The 17,292-nt window shown below is 37.5% G+C and overlaps 1 protein-coding gene across 11 annotated transcripts in view; it reads left to right on the plus strand.

The window, feature by feature from the left end:
• The window catches only part of PCDH15 (protocadherin related 15), a 1,355,521-nt gene that overhangs the window by 1,088,791 nt on the left and 249,438 nt on the right, over nt 1–17,292 (plus strand). For all 11 annotated transcript variants that reach the window (XM_073353680.1, XM_073353679.1, XM_073353682.1 and 8 more), the window contains one exon: nt 3,704–3,797. In XM_073353680.1, the coding sequence (XP_073209781.1) occupies nt 3,704–3,797 (94 nt within the window). The remainder of the gene's footprint in view (nt 1–3,703; nt 3,798–17,292) is intronic.

A 17,292-nucleotide genomic window follows, 5' to 3' on the forward strand; every position in this document is an offset into this window, starting at 1 on the left:
CAAATAAATTTGTTAATCTCTAAGGTGCCACAAGTACTCCTGTTCTTTTTACTTGGAATAGGACAGTATGGTGCACACAGGAATTGAAAAAAGCAAAACAGCGTATGTTTTCCTGTTCATCTTAAGTCTAAAATTCACAGGTGATAAATGAGCCTGCAGCTGCAGTGTACTGTTATTGGAGCACTATTTCTTGTGGAGATTTTATCTGTAACAAGTATACTTTTCCTTCAGAGCCCAATCATGAAATGTATTATAACAGGTTACCTGTACTAACATTTTATCACAATAAAAACACAAATTTCTTAATAGGAAGCATTCATGTTGAACATGAGCAGAACATGCAAATCCAGTTTCCTTCTGTTTAGATTTTATTAGAGTGTTCTTAAACCTTTATTTTAAACTTTTTATTACATTGAGATGATTGCTAATTCATTAAAAGGGGCATTTGGGGATATGTGTACTATTTAAAAGCAGGGAGTGGTTTTCTCTTTTGTGCCTATTAATAGACATCTGACCTTTTTAAAATATTGGAAGGGGGCAAATTGCCATCCCGGGATATTCACTGCTATTTCCACTTTTCTGATGTATCAAATATTGAAATAAAAATTTTCGGTTAAAAGTTAAATGGTCTTTAATAAGATTAATGTAATTACTAATTGAGTTCCCTGGTATAGTGGCCCCATGCAGAGAACAGTGCATGAGATTAGAGAAGTGGAAGTAAGATATAGAGTATTAATGCATGTTCCCCCTAGTTGTTTAGTAAAATTCTGGAAATAAGTTATTGCTGAGTCAATCTGATTTGATGTTCTTTCCGTCTCTGAAAGACGCTACTAGAGACATTCATGCACCTTAGCATTTTGGGGTTTTTTTTGTAGCCATGAGTGACATGATTTAACACCTTTCTCAGATTCCCCCTATCATAATGATTGAGACTGGATATTATCTTAGAGGCCAGTCACTTGACCTTAGGAAAGAGCTCCTAATACTTCCCACTTATTCTTATTCCACTGAACCATATTAGTATTCACTTAAAAGTGTGTGCTTGCTCTACCCGGCTGACCAAAGATAGAGCACTGGCATAACAGACTTTAGTGTTCACCGCCAAAGATGTTGGGGAGCTTCCTACCCTGACCTGCTCCTTTATGATAATAAAGAGAAGTCTTGAAGAGTGAAATGTCAGAAGAAGAGTTGCTGGAGCAAATTTATAATATAAAAACCCAGATTATGTAAATCCAAGAGGTCTGTTGGAGTTTAACTATGAACTGGCTGAGCAACTAATAAAAATGTACAATATCTCTTTAAAAACAATAAACAGGGGATTACGGGTAGCAAATGTTATACCCGTATTTTCAATAGGCTCTAAGAATGATACAGTTAATTATATAATATGAGCCTTACATCTGTACCTAGCAAACTGGTTGAAATGATCAATAAAAACAGAATAACAAAACACTTGGAGGATCACAATATGATAGGGTCTAACCAGCATAGCTTCTGAAAAGGAAAACTAATCTCTCGTAATTATCAAATGTGCCAAAATAATAGTGGATAAAGAAGACCTGGTAGACATTTATTTAGATTCCAAAAGGCCTCTGACAAGTTCCTGCACAAGAGATACTCAAGAAGCTAACTAGTCATAAGGTGAGAGGCAAAATATTGTCATGGATCAAAAACAGGCTTGGAGATAGAAAACAAAGAATAGGAGTAATGGTCAATTTTCATAATAGAAAATGGTTAACAGTGGGGTTCCTGAAAGTTGTTTAATATATTTATTAATTATCAGGAAAGTGGAAGGGGGTGGGAGGGTTGTAGTGAGGTAGCAAAATTTGCAGATAACACAAAATTATTTAAGTTAGGACAGGAGAGGACTGAGGGATTCAGAGAGATTTAGACAACCTCGGTGAATGGGCAACATGACGGTGAAGGCAATGCATGATGGAAGGGAAAAACAAAACAAAACTACTAGTTAATCTTACAGGGTTCTAAATTAGCTCTTCCAACTCAGGAAAGGGACCTGGATGTCATTACAGATAGCTTAATGAAGACTTCTGCTCACTGTGGTCAAAAAAGCTAACAAGATGTTAAGTTGCATAAGGACTGGGATGATTAATATTTATTACCACCTTTATATAAATCAATGTGGTGGCCTCATCTGGAATGCTATGTGCAATACTGTTCACCTCATCTTAAAATTGATATTGCTATATTAGGAGGAGTTCAAAGAAGGGTGATGAGAATGATCAAAGACATGGAATAACTTGCATATGGAGAGAGAGGCTGGGATTGTTTACCTTAGAAATAAATGAATAAAAGGGGACATGATAAACATCTATACAAGTATGTATGGAACAGGGAAGGTAGATGCGGAATGTCTGTCTCTTCTCCCTGTTTCATAAGAGAAGAACCAAGGGACATTCAATGAAGTTAAAAGGTGGGAAATTCAAAACTGATAAAAGGAAATACTTGTTCACACAATATGTAATTAAATTGTGGAATACACTGGCACATTCTCACTGAGACCAAGAATTTACCAAGATTCAGGAAGGGATTAGATCTTTATATGGTTAGCAAGGGTATCCAGAGTCGTCGTCATTAAATATGACAAAAAATTGTGGAAGGGATATTAAACATGATGCTTCAGAGTTTAAGACAGTTTCTATTGATTAAATATCAATCTGAGACCAAATGTGGGGGACAGATTACTACACATCTGCCTTCTGTGGTGCTCTTACCTACGTCTAAAACACTGGGTGCTAGCCACTGTCAGAGGCAGGATACCGGACTAGATTTATCTTAGGTCGGATCCTTTATGGCAGTTCATACAGACTGTGGGAAAGCTAGGAGAAAAATTCAGAGTTCCTTGGGGAAACTCCAGCTGTATCACCCAAGGTGAAATAGAAATGAGCCTTCCTACAAAATGAGGATCATCACTACTAGATAAAGACCAATAATAACTGCTAATTTTCTGATTATTATGAATGTTAGTCCACAGTGAGAAACTGTTTTTGTTCCTCGACACCACAAAGCAGTTCAAGAAGTTAGTCAGACTCCTGACCATGGAGATCTGGGACAAATCCTACTCTGCTTTATTTGTCTTTGATATTTACGTCAATTTTTATTTTGTATTGTTTTGGAACAGCACGAGTTCTTTCATGGCCTAAAGACAGTAGGTTGATTTATTCTCCTTTACACACCACCTACACTGGTGATAATCTTTTATTACTAGGGAATACAGTACCCGTACTGGTGAGCACTGAAAAAGAATTGACTCTGTGCACACTCATTCAGTACACTTATGCACTGAATGGAAAAGTAGAGTTTTCTGTAAAATGTTCAAGGGACATGAATCTTTGTAAGAGACATTCCCTAGTTTAATACAAATACTGTAATCTAAATGCTTTTCTGTCAGGGCTATCAGAAATCTGCTGTGATGAATATAAGGCATGAAATTCTCTCTTGTGGTTTATGACAGCAGTACAAACCCCTTGAATGAATGACAGTCTTGCATTCAGTCTGGGACTATCTATTGTATAATCCTGTACATCATCAGGTCACTACTTTAGTCATAAATTATACATGTATGAAACCATAAAGCATTCGAAATAGGCTCATTGTTTTACAAGTATTTACCCATCCAAAGCCTTCATGCAGTTATGATATATCCTAAAAGCTTATATAATTTAATGTTTTCTTTTATTACTAGTTCTGGACTTCTTGCCTTAGGAAAGCCCTTGGACAGAGAAAGCACTGATCGCTACATTTTGATTGTTACAGCCTCGGATGGCAGACCAGATGGGGTGAGTTTCTATTGAGAGTTTAAGAAAGTGTTTAGTTATCATCCCAGGAGTGTTGGGAGCTGGGAGTAATACAACCATAGAATCTTTTATCTGGGTCTTGAATGAATAGATCTATGACTTGCAGCAATTTCCCTGTATGCAAGAAAGGTTTGTGCAGGTATCTCCCATGCACCACTTTGAAAACTTTTAGACACTAAAACAAAAATGATTGTGTCAGCTCACTTTTGACCTTTCTTTGTTCTGCAATATCAAGAATAAATACAATAAATGCAACTGTTTGAGACATCCAGCTGTGTGGGATCTTGTGACTATTCAATTTCCCTGATACTTAGAGTCCAGTTTCCCTGCCTGCCTCCTTCTGCACACCATTTTGGAAGAGGTCCCTTTTATTGTGTGCACCCATATTCTGTGTCATTTTCTCTGTCCTATTAAATGTATTACTCAATCTTAGTTCAGAATTTGCATATGGCAAATGCTGTCCTGGTTCAATTTTTGTAAGTATTTATGGAAATCAATTTGCACAAGTATTTGCCAATCTTTTTATGAACTGTAACAGGCATTTTTCTTTTACTTGGAAGTGTAGCAGGAAATTTGCAACTTATCCATTAGGAGTTTTGGCTTCTTTTTCTGTGTGTTCTGCCAGAGGCAGTTTGACACTTGACATTGTGTCGAGAAGTTAGATTAATCTATCTCTCATTACTTTCTAATGATTTTTTTAAATTACCTATTGTTATTCCTCTTCCCTTAAGCTCTGTCCACTTGTGTATTCTTAGCTTCTGCGGTCTTCAGAGTGGGGATCATCCATCTTTAGTGTTTGGAAAGCACCTTGCACATAGTTCAGTCTATAATAAATAAATAATTTTGTTGAATTACAGGCTGTTCATTTTGGGTTTCTGAACCACTTTTTTCAGAACCTTAACTGAAGAACTAGAAGAAAATCATTTTACCTCTCATAAAATGAATTTGAAGCAGTTCATCTACTATATTTTGGTACATTTAATGAAATTGTAATATGGTTCTTAAATAATAATATTACCCACACAAAAGCTTCATTAACTCAGAGAACATCTACACTGCTCACTTCACTGTTACCCCGTCTCTCTCCCAGCATGGGTTTCAATAGGAGTGTAGACAGTGAGGCACTGCGTAAGTGAGTAAAGATATGCCTGAATCCTTAGAGTATGTACCTACATGGCTCTCTACTTGGCCAAGCAATGTTTTCCCATCTACACTGCTAAAAATAGCAGTGTAGTGTTCTTCTGCCAATGCCAGAGCCTTTCACTGCCATGTGCAGCGGCACACCATTGTGTACATATACCTAGCTTTGCACTGTGGTGTATAGCAATACGTACCCCACATGCTGCTGCAAATGGTGTGAAGTGTAGACGTAAATTCAGAGTGAAGGTCCATCAAGTACAGTTCCTGACAATAAGACAAATATTAAAAAAGGAGGAAATCATATGATAAAGTAACACTCACACCTAACACAAGTCTCTGAGCATTAGCCCACTCTAATTGTGAACCCACACCAACAGACAGTAACACCACATTCTCTTTTAGTTGAACAATCTGGTTACCTTCAATGTGTATATCAAAGAGCTGAACATCACATTTTATATTTATACAGATATCTGTATCTAAAATGTGCTTATCCTTATAAGTAGAAAACTGGATGAGGTCGTAGTGGGTGTGGAGATATTAGTTGGCACTGAAGGGGCACCCATCAAAGAAAGGTCAGAAGACAAAGGTCATTCTTAAAGTCTGCAGCAAACTCAAGATGAAACTTTCCCATGCTACAGTCTTAAGAGATGCACAAGAGTGGAATAATTCTTTTGCAGATCTTTCATGATAGAAAGAGAAAAATGGAAGAGAAATGGTTAAAAGTATCTTGGCTGAGAGGTTTTTATTTCTGCACCTGCTAGAAATGCAGCACAGAATGGCTCATCCTTGCGGGAGGAGAGGCAAAATATGACTTAGTCATTTTTGCACCCTCCCCATTCTGTACACCTCTAGGAACCAGTGAAATTCCCAGCGTGAAGTAGAGCAACCAAGGGCTGCTCTACATTATGGCACCCCACCCTCAAGACTGACTATGGGCTGGTTCTCAGCAGTAAAAAAAATCCCTGTAATGCTGAGTGCTATTAGGATCCTCCTGCTTTCAGCTGCTGGCACATCTCCTATGTTGGAGCTTACAGCCCTTTCATATAGTCGAATCCCGTGGCTGTCCTACACAGTTTTCTGCTTGGGGTGAATTCTCCCCAGTGTAGTTAGTTTTTACAGCACCATAGCAATATACAGAAGCCATAACAAGACCCAGCATCTCAGCGCTTCTCTTAATAGTCTACATAAAATAGTCTTAAAGTAAGTATTGTCTTAATACTTTAATTTTCTTGACACTTTGAACCCTCCTCCATCCTTTAATCTCTATGAGCTCAGTTGCTTTTCCAGTGGTCATTTTCATCTCTTACTTTCTATAGAAAAAACTAAATCTGGAGAGTTACAGAACTCCTATTATAGTTTTGGTTATAAAAGACTATAGTGTGCTGCTGGAATAATATCCAGGCCTCATAATGATAGTTGAAAGTATTTTCCTCCTTTTTTTCACCTTAAAACCCATCCCTCCTTGCCTTTTGCCCACCCAGACATCTCTTAATTCAACTTTTAAAGTAAAATCTCATGTTATAGCAGCCCAGCCACTTCTGAAGTGCTGCTGAGTATAGCAGCTGGGCTGGAGTTGAATGAAATGTGACTTTTTTTCCCCTTTGAAGTTAAATTGCCTAAAGTGCTGCAAAGGAACCATTTTATATATCCCCCAGCCCTGCCTCCAAGCTCTACAGGCATCTGGGCTGATGTATAGCTTCTCTTTCACATGAAAAGTAACTGACTTTCCTTTATGTGTGAAACTTCATCGATGCCCAGTTATCTATGCAGCTTGATGGCCAGGTGGGCAGTTTCCTTCAGAGAACAGGTGCCATTATGTCATATGTGAAGAAACTTCACTGTCATGAAATGATCTAGTGATAAAACTGGTGATGACATTCCTGTATGGTGTGGGGTTCTATACAAAGGGAAAACATCACCCAAAGTCCCAGCTGGGCTGTCAAATATTTGGTGTTCATAGACCTGTTCTAATGTCAACCAAAAATATTCAGCGGTCCTTTGCTGTTGGGTCAGATATTTTAAATGCAAGGTGGAGTGGGGAGTCCACAAGTGAAAACTCATTGACTCACATGGTGGTGTCCTTTTTCTAATATTGACTGTTAGAGGTAGGAAACCAGTAGTTCCTTTTTATGAATGAGGATTACCGCAGTTTTTCTTCTAACTGTTCCACCTTAGACTCTGTTACAGTGGTATATTCTTTTTTGGAAAAACACTGGTGTGGTGTTACTTATGAAGAGGAACAATATAGTGGGAGGAAGGCTTGTTGCAAGTCCCTAAACATTGTTTAAAGAATAAAACTACTGATTACATATTTTAACAACATTAGCAGGCATAATAATCTGATTTGTTTCCATCCAGCAATATGCTACTTGAAATTAATGAATTAAGTAGATTCAAATATACACAGAAAAGCTTAGCTTTTACATTTAATGCAAAATGTGCTTTAAGATTTAACATACAGAGGAAGGAAAATTACTTTTGTTTTCCATAAAAAAAATTCTTCTCCTTAATTTGTAACATGGATATTTGGCTTTGGGACATTTTGCACTCCCATTGTTCAGAGTAAGTATTAGGAACAATGGTTGAATAATCACTTTAAAATTTAAGTCATATTATTCCATTCAGGGTTTCCAAGAAAAGAACACAGACATTTGGGAAATACGTGAGAACTCCTATTCAGAGTAGAACAAACAAACACTTTTATATTTTCTTTCATTTATACATATTTTGGCAGTTTCAAAGTTGATTGAATTCAATGTGGCTTCAACAACTGAATGCACTGGACAGTGTTCTGTACCATGCCCTAATTACTTCAGTTTGACTGACATTTTCAGCTTAACTGTCTTGTGAATGAGAACTTCAACTGCTGTTAGTCAGTTTTTAAGAACTTTGACTTCTTCTAGTCCAGTTTCTACATACTGTATAAAATAGTTGCCTTCATAAGATTACACTTTGTATACAGGTGCTCTCCGTTTACTGGGAGTTGTTTGAAAAGATAGCCTAAGTAATATTGCTTGTTGAGTTTACAGATATATAAAGTGGACTGTAAAACAGTTCAATTTAAGAGTTTTTCAAGTTCTATAGAGTTGCCTGCATTTCAGAAATACAATTTAATCAATGAGTAATGGGAGTAAACATTGATAGAAAACTCTTATATTGTTGTTTTTAACGTATTCACCCAGTGTAATATGTCATAAGCTGTAGAATCATTTTAAACACTACTACTAGAATACCGTAGTATTCATGGAAATTGATCAGCAGTGCATAGGTTTTCAACTGACTTCTGATAACTTCAAAAAGCAATACTGCTTTCCATTTTGCTGCACAGCATGTGTGACATCATTTTATCACTTGGGTCCTTCTTATACTTTAAAATGCTCTTGACTGTTTGAAATACTCAGGCATGCTTCCCAAGCTATATTCATTCTGGTTTACAGTACTAGAGTTTAGTTGGTGCATGGTTTTTATGCTGGCCTTGAAATAACATAACCCATCACCTGTCCCTGAAATGCCACAATACCAAGAGTTGAAAATGTGTACAGGACTTATAGCCAGTTATTGCTTCCCCAGTTATGAGGCTTAGACAGAACAATGACAGAACAATAACAAGTGAAAGGAAAAATCTGTCAAGTTCAAGTTACATTGACAAACTTTGATATTTTCAGGTAAGATTGCCATTAGTTGCCAGTAGGATTTAGAGAGTGACCACCTTCAAGCAGGGTGGCTTTTGTCCAGCTGACTGAATTAAGGGAGCGGTGCCTTACTGGGGTGGAGCGGGAGGGGAGGAAGAGGGAGAGAGCAGAAACTATTGCAAAAGGAGAGGAGTCAGTGTGGTTGCTGACTCATCCCCTGGAGAACCAGAACTGCAAAAGGCAACCTTGGGCAGTGAAGCCCCCATTTTACATGGACTAAGCTGAGGCAGCACCCAACCTCCCTCCCCTTTAGGTTGTGAAAGGCCAAGTTTGGTCAAGACGTGCTTTGGGCATTGCACTAGCTGCCCCTTTTCAGGGGGGGCTGGGAAAGAATTTTTCCATCACCACCAGACTGGCTAGGTAGCATGGGTTGGTTTTTTTCAACCTTCCCAACAGGAGGTTCGGGGAGGGCTTTGTTGATGTGTGGCATAGGCGCCGACCTCCTCTCTACACCTCCGAGCCAGGCCCTGCCCTCATTCCACCTCTTCCCCCAAACCCCCACCCCACCTATTCCCGCCCTCTCTCTGCCCCCAGCTCTGCCCCCACTCCATCCCTTCCGCTAAGGCTGCACCAAGACCCCGCCTCTTTCTGTCCCCTCTGGGAGGCACTGGGAGGGAGGGGGATAAGTTGATCAGCGGGCTGCCAGCGGGAGGGAGACTCTGAAGAGTGGTTGGGGGAGAGTGTGGCTGTCGGTGGGTGGTAAGCACCCACTATTTTTTTCCCATGTGTGCTCCAGGGCTGAAGGGATGGTAAGGTTCCAGCAATAGATTGTCTGGGGGACCTGGATAGAAAAGTGGTGTGGAGTGGTGGGTGAGATCCTGTGGCCTGCGTTGTGCAGGAGGTCAGACTAGATGATCATAATGGTCCCTTCTGACCTAAATATCTATGAATCTATGAAAAAGAGGAGGAGCTGGTGGAAGCCCCAGGTAATTATTGAATGAACATGGGATTACCTCCATTGTACACTTTTATATACTGGGTAGTCTCAGACATTTAATAATAAAGTTGCAGCCTGATTAAAACCATATCAAGTGTCTCCTGTCCTTCTTTCGGTATAGCTGGACAAGCAAAGTACGCTGAATTTTTGCCCCCCCCCCCCCCCGATGTTCTGGTTTAACTTGGATTTTAACTTGAAGAGTGGTCAGTTTGGATGAGCTATTACCAGCAGGAGAGTGAGTTTGTGTGTGTATGGGGGTGGGGGGGATGTGAGAACCTGGATTTATGCAGGAAATAGCCCAGCTTAATTGTCATGCACATTGTGTAAAGAGTTATCACTTTGGATGGGCTATCACCAGCAGGAGAGTGAATTTGTGTGGGGGGGTGGAGGGTGAGAAAACCTGGATTTGTGCTGGAAATCACTTTAGATAAGCTATTACCAGCAGGACAGTGGGGTGGGAATAGGTATTGTTTCATATTCTCTGTGTATATATAAAGCCTGCTGCAGTTTCCACGATATGCATCTGAAGAAGTGAGCTGTAGCTCACGAAAGCTTATGCTCTAATAAATTGGTTAGTCTCTAAGGTGCCACAAGTCCTCCTTTTCTTTTTGCGAATACAGACTAACACGGCTGTTACTCTGAAACCTGTAAGAAGAAAGCAATTCTATTCTGTGCTATTTAAGAACTTAAAACAACAATGTGTGTATTTCATTTGTGTGTGAGACTAGACTATGTAGTGTACTGCAGGATCATTTACTGCTCTTTGTATTTAAGAAACATAGAAAGGTGAAGGTGTTTGTTGTGGTTTTGGAAGTAACTTACAGAAGACATAAAGCAATAATTAATACAAAATTTAGGAGTGGAAAGTGGAAATTAGGTGCTGTACTCTTGACTACAGAGCACAAGAAAATGGTGGTGGTAGAAGGTCCTGTCTATTTTTCACAGCAGTGTCCTTCCAGAACGTCCAGTGTCTTAAAATCAATATCTGTTCATCTTACAATACCGTTGAAGGGCTGTCACAAACTGTTAATGAAAACTGTAAAATACTGTGATGTGAAATGGAATCTTTTGCAGTACATTCCATTCTTGCATTTAGTTCTAGCCAAACATGAGGCAGAGGCAGAACTGGATAATAAAGTAATCTCTCTGTCCACAAGGCCATGAGATGCGCAGGTGAGCATAATGTATCTTTGCGGTATACTTCTCTTTCTTAATGCATCTTATCCTTGGCCGAAACAAATCAACACCACTTTTAGTGCAGAAAAAAATTCAGCCCCTGGACTATATATGATAAATTACATTATCCAAATTATGCTTCAGTGTTTGACTTCGTAGAAAAGTCTATTATTAATTTCAACTATTTATCTACTAACATATTTAAATTAATATTATCCATATATGGCAATAATCAGGTGCTAGTAGATTTGTGTAATTTAGACTTGTGTTTGACTTCCTAGAAAAGTCTATTAATTTCAACTATTTATCTACTAACATATTTAAATTAATATTATCCATATATGGCAATAATTAGGTGCTAGTAGATTTGTGTAATTTAGACTTGTGTTTGACTTCCTAGAAAAGTCTATTAATTTCAACTATTTATCTACTAACATATTTAAACTAATATTATACATATATGGCAATAACTAGGTGCTAGTAGATTTGTGTAATTTAGACACTTAAGGATTTTCTTCCTTCTTTAATATGCTTGGGAGGAAGTCAGTGTTTAACAAAATTACAATAACAATATAATTTCTATTAATTCTATAAGCATTATCTGCATCACTCGATAATATATGAGATCCCTAGAGTTACTTTAATGTACTTGTTTATCTTTCAGTGGATATAAAATTGAGACATTTTACACATAGTATAGCTTATATCTGTTCAGAAATATGTAACCAGCTTTTTTAAAATCAGTTAAATATGATCAAAATATTTTGGGTTTCTGTGGAATTGTGTTTGGCTTTTAGGACCTCAATAATGTTATCCTTTATAAATTAATGACATTCCTATGATTGTATTTCCCCAATATTTCATTATTCAGTAATGTTCTTCTAAGGGTCATCAAAAGAGTTAATGTTGTAAATTAATTTGATAACCATATATTCGAGCATACTGTCATCATTACTCTACATTGTTATACTTCATCTGTATATTTTTTTCTTATAAAAATTACTTACATGTCTTCTGTCTGGCCTATTCAAAAGGAGCAAGAGACAATATTTTGAGGAAAGTTTTAAAAAAAATGTGATATCTGAGAAATAGAATATGACCATTTTTATGCACAAGAGTACAGAATTAAAAGTTAGTTAACATTGACTTTTCCTGACTTTTGAATACAGCTTGAAGTTTGCATTTACCTAGTTTTTTGTTTTTGATCAATCAGTACAGTGGAAATGTGTTTGGTTAAACGTATTAAAGGTAAATTTATAGGCAGACATTCTGTACTTTCTCAATACAAAGAACTCAAAAAGTTTTATTTTTACCAATATGACCCCAATTAAGGAAAGCAAATGTGGCCTATAATTTTTCTATTGTGCAGCATATGGGAAAGTCCTTGACATTTCCTATTGTGATTGTATAGGAAAAGCACCTGTGAACGTCAGTTTGCATCTGTAGAATCCTTTAAAAATCAGGATTTTTTACTGAAACCAAGAACGTTTACCCATGCTTGTGAAACTCATTGTCTCCTGGGACTGACAAGGATAATCCAGTATTTACAAAAAGAACAAGGAGTCCTTGTGGCATCTTAGAGACTAACAAATTTATTTGGGCATAAGCTTTCTTGGGCTAAAACCCACTTCATCAGATGCATGGAGTAGAAAATACAGTCGGAAGATATATATATACAGAGAACATGAAAAGATGGGGGTTGCCTTACCAACTCTAACAAGACAAATCAATTAAAGTGGGCTATTATCAGCAGAAGGAAAAATCACTTTTATAGTGGTAATTAAAATTTAAAATGTACTGCATGATAGCATAACACATAATAAAAATTTCAGAGGGTTTATGTTCTTCATGGAAGTTTTGATTTTGATTGTCAAAGAAAAATACAATGGTTTATGTAAGTCATTTTTTTAAAAAATTGACTGACTGAAATTGAACGTACACTGTTATATTCATTTTTTTAAATGTATTTGGAAAGACATCTGTTGGGCTAATGTTAAGGTGGGAAAATGTTCTGCATCCAGTAACATTTTTGTAACTCAAAAATACCTTTATTTCACTAAAATAGTGTTTGCAAACTGTTAACAAAAACTGCCATGTATTTTATATCTCTCATGAGTCCCAGATGGGCCTGGAAAAGATAAGCTGGTTTCATGTTTTGCTGCCACAAGTTTCTCTGTGGTTTAATAGTTTAGGGCTAGAACCACCTCTTTGGTATATGCTCCTATAATGTTTCTCTTTAGTCAAGCATGCCTTCCAGGTTAGATCTTGCTGACTATCAGTAACCCTCTGTATATTTATAACCGGTGCACATTCACTGGTTCTAAACAAACAGAAGGTGTTTTCATCTAGCTCATAGTAAATTGGTGATAGAAGGGGGCTCTCCACTGTTCCTGCTCCTGAATATAGGTGTAAACTGCATCTTTAAAAGCGTTTAGGGTAAGGGCACATGGTGTGAGAATACATGAAGCCTGCAGCAGCACTGATGGGGACACCAACAAGATAGTAAAATGTTAGTGAGAAAGGATACACTCCCCACTCTTCTCCCCAGGTTTATACCTATGCTCTGCTAGTCACCCTTCACTGTGAGTTATACCATTTTGGCATAAACACATGCATCAGGAACCAAGATCCATGTACCACAGCCCTTTTCCCTGTTAACACACCAGTTTCTGAGCCTACAATACCTATAAAGATATTAGATTCTCATTAGCAATGAATTGTATTATTGTGTAAATGTGAGTCTTCAAGGACTTACCCTCCTGGAGTAACTAACTTATACTAATGTAACAATTTCCATTCCATTTTACCCCATTAATAAATATTCTATGTTGGTGCTTATCACTTTGCTCACCTTAATATATGAGCACCTGAATTTGTCCCAACTGATTAAAATAGCTATTATTTTGTATATTTAAGCCACAACATAAATATAGTTTTCTTAAGTTTAATATAGAAAAATCCTGCCATGTAGAGCATAAACATTTTTTACAGATTCTTTTTCAATCAAATAAGGCCCTGGACTTTTTGTTCATATCTTATTACTCACCAACTCATTTGTATTTTAGGATGATAGTCTTTGTCTTAGAGTTTGTCTAAATTAATAAACTTGTTTGACATTGTCAAGGTTCCTCCCCCACTCTGAACTCTAGGGTACAGATGTGGGGACCTGCATGAAAACCTCCTAAGCTTACTTTTACCAGCTTAGGTTAAAACTTCCCCAAGGTACAAATTAATTTTATCCTTTGTCCTTGGTATAACCACTGCCACCACCAAACTCTAACTGGGTTTACTGGGAAACGTAGTTTGGACACGTCTTTCCCCTGAAAATCCTCCCAACCCTTACACCCCCTTTCCAGGGAAATGTTGGATAAAAATCCTCACCAATTTGCATAGGTGACCACAGACCCAAACCCTTGGATCTGAGAACAATGAAAAAGCATTCAGTTTTCTTACAAGAAGACTTTTAATAGAAATAGAAGTAAATAGGAGTAAAGGAATCACCCCTGTAAAATCAGGATGGTAGATACCTTACAGGGTAATTAGATTCAAAACATAGAGAATCCCTCTAGGCAAAACCTTAAGTTACAAAAAAGACACACAGACAGAAATAGTCATTCTATTCAGCACAATTCTTTTCTCAGCCATTTAAAGAAATCATAATCTAACACATACCTAGCTAGATTACTTACTAAAAGTTCTAAGACTCCATTCCTGTTCTATCCCCGGCAAAGCAGCATACCAACAGACAGAGACCCTTTGTTTCTCTCCCTCCTCCCAGCTTTTGAAAGTATCTTGTCTCCTCATTGGTCATTTCGTCAGGAGCCAGCGAGGTTACCTTTAGCTTCTTAACCCTTTACAGGTGAGAGGATTTTTCCTCTGGCCAGGAGGGATTTTAAAGGGGTTTACCCTTCCCTTTACATTTATGACAGACATCAAAGCAAAGAATATTCACTTTCCCATGGCAAACAATACGCTCATCAGTTCCCAGTTTCTAATTAAATGGCAGGGTACAAATAAAGTAAGTGACATTTTCTTTGTATTTATCTTCTATTCTTTAACATTTATGAGAGCCTTGCACACTTAGAGCAAAAGATATTTGAGGAGTCTATTTAAATATTGTATTTATTGCTTAGAGGTGAATTATGGATATAAGAACTATTTCAGTTGGCTTAATAAAGCTATAAATTGCAGATGTTCATCTTTTATTAGACTTATATTTATTATGTGTGTGAAGAACCCATTGATTGCTTCAGCAACAAGATGGAAGTGCCCAATCCTTTTGAGAAGTCACACTATTGCTGGCTTTTCATGTTACACATTCCAATGATAACTTTAACTCTGACCTACAAAACATTTAAAAAAAATCAGTGTTGGTATTTACATAGACATTATGAAAAGTTGAAAAACTTGCATGCAGATATCATAGCATGGGATCTGCATTACTCACATTACTCACATCATAGCATGGGATCTGCATTACTCACATCCTCCTAACATAGTCACCTAACACCGCTGTAGAAAATGCATCAGGACATACATTGAAATAATAGTAAATTGTATTTTCTTCCCCTGTCTCTCTAATCCTGATTCAGTAAAGTGCTTAAATAGGTGTGTAAATCCATAGGAAACCCACTTAAGCATATGCTTATGTCCCTTTGACTTCAACGGTAATTAAGCACACACTTTATGTTAAGCACAGGCTTAAATGCCTTTTTTAATTGGAGTCTCTTCTTCCATAGAGACTCCTGCTTTAGTGGTGAACAGTGCTATTTTTTTGCATTTTGTTTTTTTAAATACCCCATGCACAAGATAGTGGCTTGTACTCTTTCCCTATCAAATGATGAAATGTAACTTTTTTGGATTATGAACAGAGAGGAATGCACAAAACATTGCAGGTTCTGATGATATTTCTGAGTCTTGAATTGATGTGCTTCAGACTTTGCATGAAAATTCTCATTCATTCTGAGTATTAACTCTAAATGTTGGGAAGCACATAGATTAGGCTTGATTTTGATCAGTTATTAGGAGGTTCAAATGAGGCCTTCAAATGAAACTCTAATTGCAATCTTACTGAAGGGTGAGTAAGCAAGTGAGTAAGCAAGTGAGAACATGACTCTGTTCCTGATTCATGAGGCTCTGAGACGTATGATTCAGCAATTTTTTTCACTAACAAGACAAGAAAGACTGCCATAAAAGAGTAAACAGGCGTCTACTCCTAATTGGCTACACTGAACCCATGTGTTTCTTTCAGTATTGATTTTGTTCCTTTTGTTTTATAAGACAAGAATAACTCTCACAGTTCTCATATTCACCAGAATTTTCTCTGATGAAGGTGGCAGAATAGAAGAGTGTTTAAAGAATCTCCATCACTGTGCCTGTGTAGTAGAGGCTTCTTTGTTAGAAGAATGTCCTCATTATGCAAAAAGTGAATCATGGCTTACCTGACTTTCAGAGCAATCACAACACTGGAAATCAGTGATGTGAAATATGGTGGAGCTGAATGACCATACATGAAACTGAGCTGCATGCAACTGGCAGTAAAAAGGAAGGTTTCCCTCACAGTGTACGCATTTACCCTCTTCCCACCCACCAAAAAAGTGTACCCTAAAATGTGGGCCTTCCCTCTATTAACTGTTGTGCCAGGTGATTACTCGTGTGGCTGTTGCAAGGTCATATGACCCACAGTTTACTTGCTGGCTCTATTTTCTTCTCCATTGATAGGCTAAAAATAGGCACCGTAATTCACCCTAGTTGCTTACTGAAGGATATTTTAAGATATATACCTGTCACACTTTTGCTGTGGGTGCTAGTCATGACACTGTTGCTCTGGAGCCCCTTATTGGAATACACACACACTACACTTTATTAAACAATCGTTTGAGTGTGGCAGTTACCAAGGTGAACTAATGGCAGAATCATCAATGGATGTTACACGCATCCCAGAGGAGACCAATATAGTTAACTGAGTTGCAGACCATCTACAGGGTTCACATCATGTCCTTATTGGGGTGAAAAATAGCACCTATTTAACTCTGTATGTTCATTATTAGTATTGCAAAAACGATAATGCAATCGGATGAAGTTGATAGAGGTTTGTGAGTCTAGAGGAGAAAACTAGAGAATTCCAAAGGGTTCTTTTGTCGTGCATCAGAAATGCTAGAGAAGTTGACAGCAAAACGGGGGGACGGGGGACAAACAAATGCCTCTTGGATATGTATTTTTTTATAGTATCTCTGGTTGCACCACTCAGTGAATTAATTTACTTCTAATGGTTCACTAAGTTGTGACTACTGTAGAAATTATGATAGCTCTATTTAAAAATGTTAGTACTGGCTCATTTGAGCACCATGGAAGTTTTAAATAAGACAGACAAAAAAAGTTTGTGCTTTTTTGTAAATTTTGGATTAATTTTGATTATCTAATTAGGGCCTCAAAATCAATACAATGTTCAGGCTATTTTAAAAGATCATGTTTTCTCCTCCCAGACCAAGATGAATGTTGAACAGTATAGTGCGTCTATGACAGGATG

Source organism: Lepidochelys kempii, chromosome 7 (genome assembly GCF_965140265.1).
Source record: "Lepidochelys kempii isolate rLepKem1 chromosome 7, rLepKem1.hap2, whole genome shotgun sequence".
NCBI classification, from domain to species: domain Eukaryota; kingdom Metazoa; phylum Chordata; order Testudines; family Cheloniidae; genus Lepidochelys; species Lepidochelys kempii.